Source organism: Meleagris gallopavo, chromosome 2, assembly GCF_905368555.1.
Source record: "Meleagris gallopavo chromosome 2, MGAL_WU_HG_1.1, whole genome shotgun sequence".
In the NCBI taxonomy this organism is placed as follows: Eukaryota; Metazoa; Chordata; class Aves; order Galliformes; family Phasianidae; genus Meleagris; species Meleagris gallopavo.
The window spans coordinates 26,206,979-26,218,781 of NC_139405.1; the positions used below are offsets into that span (position 1 = coordinate 26,206,979).

The 11,803-nt window shown below is 37.8% G+C and overlaps 1 protein-coding gene across 14 annotated transcripts in view; it reads left to right on the forward strand.

Annotated features, from left to right (window-relative positions):
- Nucleotides 1-11,199, forward strand: part of SOCS5 (suppressor of cytokine signaling 5) — a 31,565-nt gene extending 20,366 nt beyond the window's left edge. For 8 of the 14 annotated variants that reach the window (XM_085219371.1, XM_085219374.1, XM_085219376.1 and 5 more), the window contains 2 exons: nucleotides 566-649; nucleotides 3,146-11,199. In XM_085219371.1, the coding sequence (XP_085075497.1) occupies nucleotides 3,158-4,768 (1,611 nt within the window). In that variant the 5' untranslated portion in view covers nucleotides 566-649; nucleotides 3,146-3,157 and the 3' untranslated portion in view covers nucleotides 4,769-11,199. Of the gene's footprint in view, nucleotides 1-565; nucleotides 650-1,039; nucleotides 1,134-1,171; nucleotides 2,077-3,145 lie in introns of those variants that run through there. The other 6 variants (XM_085219380.1, XM_085219381.1, XM_085219379.1 and 3 more) reach the window with 3 other exon arrangements.
- Nucleotides 11,200-11,803: the final 604 nt, after the last annotated feature.

Here is an 11,803-nt window from a genome sequence, read left to right on the forward strand (position 1 = left end):
TCGTGGTTCATTTTCCTCTTGGTTCACAATCATATAACATCCTTGTGGCAAGTACAGCAGTTGCTTACCTGGAAAAGTAATATTAGAAAAGTGTATATTTTTAGCTGCCTTTTGATGTGATGTAGCAGCTGAAAACAAGGAGGGGAGGCAGTATGAGGTGATCTGACAGCACTGCCAGTCACGACTTGGGAACCGCCGCTTTGGACTTGGAACTGAAATGTGGGGAAACCATTTTTACAAGCCTGAGTGTGCCCACTGTGCCTGGCACTTGTATGATCCAGATGCTGTGACACTGCTCTTATTTCTTAAAAGCTTCATTTGAGGATCTTCCTCTAGATTCTGTTTGACAAATGTGTTCAGTGGGTGAAAAAGTTTTATGAAACCTTTTTCTTATGTTAAAAGCGTAAGAATATATATATATATATAAAATAAGCAGGTAGTTCTCTACACCCATGTAAAGTGTAATTAGTGGAATATCCCATTGATACTGTTAGCAGATTGTAAGTATCAAAGTGCAAAGTTACTCTTAACAACTAAGAAAAAATACTGTTTTTTCTTTTTCTAGTAATCATGTCTACAACTCAGAATCTAGCAAGTTCATGCTGAGGTATATTCTCAAGTCAAGATACAGCGGCTCGTGTTTTTTTGGGTAAGAAAGATGTCTGCATGCTTTTAACTATGACAAAAATTAATTAAACTTTAAAACTTTCGGAAAGTATTTTGTCAAGCCGATATGGTGGTAATTTTGTGTTTGGTTGGTTTTAGTTGGGTTTTGCAGACTTTGGGGCAAGCCTGGAGGATTTCTAACCCACCTAACTGCATAAACACACTTTGGAATAATAGTGCAAAGGAAGAGGAATAGCAAGCAATTTTCAAATAGAATACATTGCTGAACAGTGTATGACTGGTCAGAAAAGCAATCCTGATTCACTGTCACAAAAATTTCAGTTTCTAGTCTGATTTCCAAAGGGAATTGAGGTAATGCCTTGTCTCTTCCTTTTCACATCCCAAGATCTTAAAATTTGTTTCTTGGTTTCAGCTGAATAACGACAGTCGGGTAGTAGATGTCACAGTGATAAATTTATGTATCTTGCTGACTTGGAAGAGGAAGAAATGGAGAACGTGAAAGAACAGTGGGTAGAACTTAACTTTATATATACTGCATTGACAAGCTGGCACATCAAACGTATGCTTCCTCGTAAATGTGGATAATCTGTGACACTCTACCAGCAGCTATAATTGGCTGTGGTGGCATGACACCTCGTTGAATGGTTCCTACAAATCTACATGATCTGTAATTACTTCTTTTGCTCCTAAGACTCCCTCAGCCTACCAACTTGGTCCAAACAACTCTCAGATTAATGTAGGATTTTTTAATCAGCAGGACGTTTCTTGCTCGTGCTCACGTTCATTCACTTCTAACATATGCTGAGAACTCTGTAGTGCCTTCTATGTGGAAGGCTTCCTATTTTTGCAAGTTTTCTCCATCTGAAAGTGTTCTACTTTAAAAAGTGTCTTCCTTCTTAATGACTGCTTGAATGCAATTGAGACTATCATTAGCACCGTGTTCTAGATAACTTGTGCCAAAAGTCCCCAGATATGGTTAAGATCTGGTTATTTTTTCCCTGCTCCTTCCTGAGTCCGCACTAGATTCTTGAAGTTTACTTAATGTAATTGGATGTAGATGCCTAACTTAATGCTTTTGGTGAAGTACTTGAGCAAGAGGTGGGGGGATAGGTTTTTGTTCCTTTTGTTTTCCATTCACATATCAGTTAGGGTAATTTCAAGTTAATTATCTAATCATGACTCTCTTGTAAACTGTACCTCCATCTCTTCCTCGATCTCAGTCAATTCTGCCACAGTAATAGGTTTTCAGCTGCACTTTAGGAACTTCTAGACTGCATTGCAAGGCTGTTGCTTACTTGTCTATCATCTACCTTATTTCATGAAATTCAATCACTGCTTTAGATTTCTTTCTAACTCTTTAACAGGGAAGAACTGCAACAACAGAGGAGTGTTGCTTCAGAATAATCCGTATCTATAGAACAGAGCAGCTTTCACTAAGAGTTAAATAAGGTGACATGTTTTAGTCCTTTAAGTTTAGCACTTCTCTCAGCGCTTAATTAGATCTAATTTAGCTTGGCATTGCCTGAATTTTTGGTACAGAATTAGCCTATTTCTCTGTGTCCTAGGGCAGTCTTATGATTTTTGGCAGTTTTGTTCCAGTTATCAAACTTGGTTTCTGAAGAAGCAGTTGCAGAATACACACTGCTAATGTTTCTCTTTTTACTTCATGGTTCACTGTCACTGTGCTTTTGCTGCAGAGCTGCTTTCTTTTTAAGAGCTCTTGCTAAAGATAGAAAAGCTCCCTGGGCTCTTTCATTCTTTCATGGCTTAAGTAATAAAGCCAGACAGTTTTTAAATGTTTTGTATCTATGGCTTTACTGATGTATCAGACACTTTAGAATTCTAAGTTCTGCTGATATCTTACTGCTTTTGTTTTTTTTTTTTTTTTTTATTGTGATTGCCTTATCTGAAAATGCTGAACACTTCTTTCCCTCCTTGCCCCACATTTCTGTTTTTGTGCTTTTTTTTTTATCTTGTTAGTTGTAGCTTGAAATTTTCCATACCTCCAGCTGGAGCTTTCAATTCTGGATGGTATATCTTGATGCTTGTAGTATGCTTGTTGGCTTTTGCTAACTGTTTTCATTGTTGGGAGTTACCTGAATTGTTTTTTTGTCAGCATTTTATTTCTACTTACTATAAGCTTATCTGAAAGTCATACATAACATGTGACACTTAAAGTGAAAAAGCATTTAAAACTGCTTATTTCCTGTCTATCAGGTACAAATCTGGAGTTTTAACCTACATTTTTTAATAATGCAATAGAAACATAAATGGGCCTGCTTATAAATTCTATGTTTGTAATTTCCCAAACACCTTTTTTTTTCTTGGTGATTCTTCTGTGTTGCAAGATGATGTGCTGCATGTCAGTACTATACAACTATGCAACGCTGAGGACACTTTTTCAACTATATTGTGTTCAGTTAGTAAAGTTATTTTTGTAACTTAATGGATAACTGAGGGTTTATTCTCCTTTTTTAAACTGCATTTATTTTAATATTTCTTTTCCTCTTGAACTTAGATAACATAATCCATGGATAAAGTGGGAAAGATGTGGAACAATTTCAAATACAGGTGCCAGAATCTCTTCAGTCATGAAGGCGGAAGCCAAAATGAAAATGTAGTCATTAACTCCAGTAGTTGCTCATCCGCTAAAGACAGAACTGTCCAGATAACCGGTTTGACTCAACAGCGACCCAGCAGCCCTCTGAGAGAAAACATTGCTTTGCAGTTAGGTTTGAGTCCTTCAAAGAATTCCGTCAGGCGGAACCAAAACTGTGTCACAGAAATTCCTCAGATTGTTGAAATAAGTATTGAGAAAGAGAATGACTCGTGTGTCACCACGGGAGCTAGGCTTGCTCGAAGGGACTCTTATTCTCGTCATGCTCCTTGGGGTGGGAAGAAGAAACATTCCTGCTCTACCAAAACCCAGAGCTCTTTGGATACCGAAAAAAGATTTGGTAGAACGCGAAGTGGTTTGCAGAGGAGAGAGAGGAGGTATGGAGTGAGTTCTGTACATGATATGGATGCAGGGTCAAACAGGACAGTAGGCAGCCGTTCTCTGCGACAGCGTCTACAGGATACTGTTGGACTGTGTTTTCCCGTGCGAACTTACAGCAAACAGTCCAAACCTCTATTTTCTAACAAAAGAAAGATCCATCTCTCTGAACTAATGCTTGAGAAATGCCCTTTTCCTGCAGGCTCAGATCTGGCTCAAAAGTGGCATCTGATTAAACAGCACACAGCTCCCGTGAGTCCGCACTCAACATTTTTTGATACGTTTGATCCTTCCTTGGTTTCTACAGAAGACGAAGAAGACAGGCTGAGAGAGAGACGTAGGCTCAGTATTGAAGAAGGGGTTGATCCCCCTCCCAATGCCCAAATACATACTTTCGAAGCTACAGCACAGGTTAATCCGTTATATAAACTGGGACCAAAGCTAGCCCCTGGTATGACTGAGCTGACCGGGGACAAAAATGCAACTCCTCCAGGAAGCTGTGACTCTGAAGAGGACACGACAACACTTTGTCTACAGTCGCGCAGGCAAAAGCAGCGCCAGATGTCTGGAGAGAGCCACGGCCATATCAGCAAGCAGGGGGCTTGGAAGGTGCACACTCAGATCGATTACATCCATTGCCTTGTGCCAGACTTGCTTCAGATCACAGGTAACCCGTGTTACTGGGGTGTAATGGACCGTTACGAAGCAGAAGCACTTCTGGAGGGTAAACCCGAAGGCACTTTTTTGCTCAGGGATTCTGCGCAAGAGGACTACCTCTTCTCTGTGAGCTTCCGTCGTTATAACCGATCGCTGCATGCACGCATTGAGCAGTGGAATCACAACTTTAGTTTTGATGCCCACGATCCCTGTGTGTTTCACTCCTCCACCGTTACAGGGCTTCTGGAACACTACAAAGACCCTAGCTCTTGCATGTTCTTTGAACCGTTGCTAACTGTATCTCTGAACAGGACTTTCCCCTTTAGTCTGCAGTATATCTGCCGGGCAGTAATCTGCAGGTGCACTACGTATGATGGAATTGATGACCTTCCATTACCTTCAATGTTGCAAGACTTTTTAAAGGAGTATCACTATAAACAAAAAGTCAGGGTGCGATGGCTGGAGCGGGAACCTATAAAAACAAAGTAAAAGGAAATCAGAGTCTCCAGTAAGCTTACAAAATATGCTTTTTCTTGTGTGTTACAGTTTAACTGCAGCGAACGCACCAACGACGTCTAGCTTTTTTGCAATATCCTATTGAAGCTGAGTGTTAGTATCCTGTCAGATGCTGCCTGCTGTTAATCAAACGAAGTTGTGATGCCTCTTGGAAACAATAAGCAGACACAATTCTGCACGTTTTTCATTAAGGCCTAGTGAAAATATTTTTGCTAATTCCTAAATATTTTGTTTTTATAGCTGTAGTAATTGGATGAAGAAACTATGAGGCATTTTCCATGGGGCATTCGTGTAATGCTAATGAAGAAAGACTATATTGGAGGAGCATTTTTGCTCATATTTAAAGTATTTTTTTAAAATATTGTCTTTAAATATTTCCACTATTCAGAGTACTAATTGAGCTCACAGTTAAGTTTCCGAACAGTAGCGAGTAAGAGTATTCTCTTTTTATCAGGAGCAGTTCACAGGAAGCAGGGATAGCCTGCAGTCCATTAAGAGTTAATGGGGTTTTTTGGATGCTAGCAGATGAATCATGCTTTTCTCAGTGTATAGGGTTTCCTAATGATTAAGACTTGAATATGCCTGCTCAGTACTGTAATTCTATTTTAAACACTTGGAGATTTAAGTGGCATTGTTAGCAAAAGTAATGCTGTCTTGGACAGTTGCATACCTTCCAGCGTGAGTTATTGATTCAGTGGCAGGACGCAGAATTGGTTTATAGCCATGAAATGAAAGTTTTTGTATTTTTCTAAAGCCTAACTACTTGTAATTTACAATGGAAGGTAATAGTGAAGAGAAAATGTTTGTTTTCTTTTTTTATTTAAAGTTGTCTGATATTTTTATGGAGAAAATTACAAGTGGTTGAATTATAATCAGAATACAAAATCTGACAGATCTGAAATGTCAGATTTCAAAAGTACTGTTACACTTTATTTGTAAATAACTTTCAATTTGCGCTTTTTAAAATGTTTTAAAGTAATATGCACTGATAATAGTTTCAACAGATTACTTGGAAACAAAATTCTAAGTTCTGTTTGCTTATTTAATTGGAGACGGAACTTCATGTAGTTCTGTCTTAGACATTTTTGCACTAAAATTTTGTTGGAATGCCCTGTCCCTTGTTCAATGTTTTGTACCAATCATGAGTGCTCCCTAGTTTCTTTACCAGCTGCTACAGTATGTTACTACTTACTTCTCTATGGCAGTGACCTGTGCGAGGTAGGGAACATTTTGGCTGCAAGTACAATAAACATTATTCTTGTATGCTACACTAACCCTTCTATTGATGTATTTTTCTGCTTGCTGTGCCTTGTTCTGGCTTTTTGTGCTAATAAAGTACAGTATGTTCAGTGTTATACTTGTATATCTGCTCTGTTTTTATATATTCACGTAACTTGTAGCAGTTAACTGAACTTTTATTAGGCTTTTCTTAGTGTAGGTAATGCACAAATACTGTGCAGCTGAGTATTGGTCAGCACACCGTATTCTGGGATTTTGTTATGTTGTGTATCAGAAACCTGACAGTGTACACCATTGAATGTTTCTGTAGTCACTGCAAAATAATGAACTTGTCTGCAGGCATCCAGCATTTTGAAGATTTTGTAAAGTATCAATGTTAAGCAAAAAATATTCTTAAAACATTATTGATCCCCTGTAATAGTTGCTGAATGTGTTTTAGCCTGTAACGTAGCTAACTGCTTAGCTTAATATTTTGATACTCCCCAACGAGTAAGGAATGATTATTCCTGTAAATTGACAGTACAGCAGCGGCATTTGTTCACTTTTAGACTATTTTAATAAATAGATGTACACACAAACTGGCCAAATGTCCTGTTTTTACCAAAGAATACTGTCAATTTATGTTGGGGTATTTTTTAGTGAAAAACTGCGAGTGGAGAGGTGCAATTTCTGGTCTATCAAATATTTAACCTGAGCTACGATAAACCAAAGTATTTGACAACTTCATCTGAACTTAAGCAATGTATACATTTGTGTTGGTGGAGCTTGAAACTTTGATGTCAAGGGTGTCATCATTTTGTTTCTTGAATACGTGATGTATCTGAAGAGGAATGATTTAAATAATTTTGTAATGACTGGAACAGCACTACATAGAAGCTTATACTGAAAGGGGTTGATTTGAAGCACCCAGAAAGCACTTTAAAATGTGTTTATATGCTCGTGGAAAATCTGTGATCTGGTTATACATTCTTTGTAGTAGGTTATCTTCTTTCTTATGTGTTAAGACTTCAACTGTTACAGTGAAACTTTGTATGTAAATACCAAGTTTATGTAAGTATGTGTACAAATGTGCTAATGGTCACTTCAGTTTTAAATTGTGTGTGTCCTTGGATATGCAACTCCTGGTTTAAAACTACTCTAAGCATAGAAAGAGGAAAAAATTCACCAGCATGAAATTGCACCTAAGTGTCCCTTCATTGTATCGTTCTCACTGTTCCCTTGATCAGATCTGAATTCCAGATGAGTTTACTTTAAATCTTGCTTTTAGTAGTAGTAGCACACACTTTAACCTGCAACCAAGTTTCGTCCCAACGTAAGGACCTGTCTTTTGTTTACAACAGTTGCAGTATTGCTAGTCATAAACTGGCTGATGAGATCCTAGCTTTGACATTATCAGTGTGGTCAGGAATACACATTCATTTTTTTGTGTAGTAAATATTTAGAGAAAAAAATTAAAAAGAAACAACTCAAACCTTAACCTCACAAAATTTGTATTTGTGTCTTTATGGAGAAGATTTATTGCTCCCTTGAGAGAGACAGACACAAGAATGATTATATATGTTTCTCTACAACTGTTTTAAAGCTTTGCTTCACTGAAATATACAGAATAACTTGCTAGTGTGCCTATGTTAAAAATTATGTAAATGTAATTTAAAAGTATAACAGATTGAGTGTTGGCTACTCACATTGCAGAATATTTTTCTAATTGATGATTTCAGTTCTAAAGTCATTGAAATGTCGGTATGTTGAGAATGCAAGTACTTGACTCCTTTGAGGACTCTAGTTTAACTTTGGCATTCTGATTTTGTGTAGAAAATGTTGTAAATGTCCTCACCAAAATATGTGTGCAAACAACTGATTTTTTTCTTACTGTAGGATTCAATGTAATAAGGTATGCTTGCATGATTCTAATCTAATCTGCTTACGTGACAGATAAGTATTTAATAATCATGTGAAGTGTTCATTGGAGGTGATTCTTATCTCTGTAGAAAGGGCTATACGTAGGATTTACTCAGTGGAATTATTTTGCAAAGACCTTGCAAAGAGATTTTGCCATGGTTTAAAAGAACAAGCGCTATGAGGGAACTCGGATCTTTGAATACTTAGCACAACTTGGTGGTCTTGTTACATATAAATATGCACATTGTAAGACATTAGGAAGTCAGCAGAATTCTACTTTACCAAAAGATGGAAATTGTAATAATCAGAATTTCCATTTAACGTTAACCCAACATTAGAAAATTATTGAGTAAGTTATTGTTGCTATTGAAATGAGCGTTTGAAGGGTTTTGCTCTGTTACTGGGTCATTGTAGAAGACCATTTCAGTTATCTAAACAAAAAAAAAAAAAAGGGCATTAAATCTAAATCTTTTCTAGAAATCTTTTCGTATCCCCATGGAACTGGAGAAATGCAGTCTATTGACAGTAGCTGAGGGTCTTCTGTTGTTGGTTTTGGATCAGTTTTGTTGAGGACATAGGCAGTTGAGGTCCAAGTAATTTTCTTGTCAGAATGAAACTTCTCTTAAGAAAATAAATTGCAAAGCCATCTTCTGACATTTATGTATTTAAATTTTTGTGTTTGATGACTTTGTGCTTACGAAGGGATAGTCTTTAACTTAGAAGCATACAGTCTTCGAAAGATCTGTGTGTGTATCTAGTATTTCTTCTATACTAGATTTCATACTGACAGTCACTTATATTGCAAAGTCTATGTTTAAGATTCTGCATTGTTTGGAAGCAAGCAAAGATTCTGCGTTTCATTAGTATAAAACCTGTTTGCTTTAGTCTCCGTGTGCAAGCCAGGCTTCTAAAAATATTTGCAGAATGCCTTGGAGCCTATATTTGCTGTGAAATTGCATGCGAGACTGAAACTGTAAAGTCAAGAGGTGCTGAGTACTGTACAGAGATGAATGCAGGGAGCATGCATCTTTTCCTCAAAGATAACTTGAAATACGGTGTTTAATAGAAACATACTAGCTGATTTTTCTGTTAGTCTTTCTAAAATCACTATCTGTCTCATTTTAAAAACAATTCACATTTAAAGTAATGAAAGTACTTCTAACTCTTATTTTCCTAAAGTATTTTTGTGAGATTACTTACGTGCCAAATCTTGGTCTACACAAATCTGCATAGCCCATAGGTAATGTATGTGTGTGTCAGTAAGATGCCTCCAAGCACATGTGCATTGATGGTCTTTATTGAAGCTTCCCGAAGTACACTGATACAGTGAGCATTAATATATTGGAATTTAAAAAAATCTCTTTAACTTCCTGCCTGCATCGCATACGTTCCAAATAGAGAAAGGCTGTGTTCTTTTTATCTTCACCTGTAATTGTGTATTATGGCCACTGGCTTGGTCTGTATTTGCTGCTGTTGCCACACAACATAAGCAGTTTTCTACAGACTGTGGCTGAAGGAGATAATTTTTTTTGTTGTCCATAATTGCTTTTCTAAAAAAAAAAAAAAAAAAAAAAAAAAAGGAAGGATAGAAATGAAATAGATTGGCTTTTAAAGTGTTAACTCTTACAAAACACGTTGTAACACAGCTGCTCTCCCTTTTCACAGTGACATACAAAGAATCCTTTAGCTTGACCGTTGGTTGCACCTGCCAAATGCACTTGACTTAAGGTGTCTGTATTTTGTGCGGTTTTATTATTTTCCTTTAAAAATACTACCAATGACAACTTTGAGAAGGAAATAGCTTGATGTCTTAACATTAAGATGCTTAAAGCAAATGTTATATAATGAGGTAATGATCTGTTGAGGATTCTTAATTTTTAAGAGTAGTTACCCCTTTTGCTATGTCTTAAGACTTAAAAAGAAGTTGTCTCTTGATGTTACGTTTAGAGAATGGAAATAAACCTGTTCTTTCACTTAATTTGCTTGCATGTTGCCATACTGATTCAAATCTGGTATTTCAATGAAGCATTGCCATTTTTCTTATTTTTATACAATATTCCGTTTACAGAAGTTGTGTATGAATGGGACATCAATGCAATGAAGTGTCTGTACATTCATCGTTACCCAGGTAACTATTGTGTATATATACACTCTTCAAGCTGAAGAAATGTTCACTTTGTAAATTCCCATTAAAACTCCAGCCGTTACTCAGATAGGTTTCTAGGGGCCAACACAATGCATTTATGAGCTGAAGCTCCTGGTGCTTGACTTTTTTTTTTCCCCATCTTGGTAGAAAGGAAAAAATACATACTTGTGTATGTATGATGTAGGTTATGTGACTGATTGACTCGTTAAGCACACACGGACAAGCAGAGACATATCTGAACTTGCTTCTGTGGAGTAAAGCAAGCTCTGATTTCCCAGCAGGAGTTGCAGCGTGGTGGCATGCTGGCAAAGAGGAAGCAGAATTAGGTTTTGTTCTTAAAACTTTGGAGCAGCCGTTCAGTCGCACACTGTGTGCTTCCTGTTTGATACGGTCTGTGTTATTAGAGTCCTGAGAATTTTAATAGCTTTTGAAAGGTGCAAAAGTTCTTGACTGCTTGGTCACTCCTTGCTTTCATACTGTAGCTTTGAAAAAGCACGATGAGAGAAATTTATTAAAAATGAGTATGCGTAGTCACTAACTGTATAAGCACTGCTCTGTAATATCGTTACGCAGATGGCGAATTCTTACGTGATTATATTTAAACTGTTTTGGGAGAATGAATAATGACACTGTGGACATGAATTCAGATTGCACTATAAACTTTCTTACCAGAAGCCTTCATTCTTACAAAACTATGCGATCCCTGCACAGAAAACTGTAGCTTTGGTGTTTCAGTTGTTGGTAGGTGTCCAGAAGAGCGGCACCCAGACAGTCCCTGGACCCATTCCCGACATTCCAGCTGAAGGGGCCCTGGCAGGCCTGCAGGGCACTCGAGGAGTTGGCTCTTGAGCGTGCCAGCAGCACTTGGCTGCTGTGTGCCATGATGGCACTCGCCTGGTGCCAGCTCCGCGTGTGATAATGCTGCTCTGGGTCACACGGGCTTAGGTGGTTCTTGACCCTCTGCAGCTTCCATGTGTCTCCATGCCGCCCAACTTGTCTTTGTTAACCGGTTGCCGAACTGTCTTGCATCTTAATAGTGAGAAAATAATGTGATCTATAGCTACCCAATTGGTGTATTACGTAATAGATGGCTCTGTCTTAATAAATGGGGTATAAACTACCATATTGTTTTCCTTCTATATTTGTTTGGGAGCAAAAAGTGGGTGTAATGAGTTTATTTGCAGCATATTTTTAAAATAGATACTTCTGCATATATTTAGTTACTGTAAGTGTCAAAGGGATAAGTAGCTGGTAGATCAAAATTATCAACTCATGTTGATATTCAGTCTGCTTCTGTTGCATCTCAAATAATTGAGCAAAGAGATTGAGAACAATAATTATCCTCTTTAGAAGTTTTATCACATTCAGAGATCTCAGCAAGGGCTTAATTTCATGGATTTTTCACGCAGATTTCAAGATCTTCCCACCCCCCCTTAGTTACGGGCTTATGTATACATGCACTGGGGACATGCGTGTGCATACAGCCCCACTGGCACAGACAGACCAGTCCAAGCTATTTTCTGCCAACTGGAAGAGCTGCTTCTCTACCTGATGCTGAGAACGGTGCAAAATTCTCCTGATGCAGAGTAGTAACTGGGCAGAGCAGAGCAAAGGCAGCACACTGTTCTGTGGAAGTATTGGGAGCTTCTCTGGGCATCCATTTCTCAATTTGTCCATTATACTTTTTCTGCAGTATTGTTCCTGAAAATACTTTTTTTTTCTAG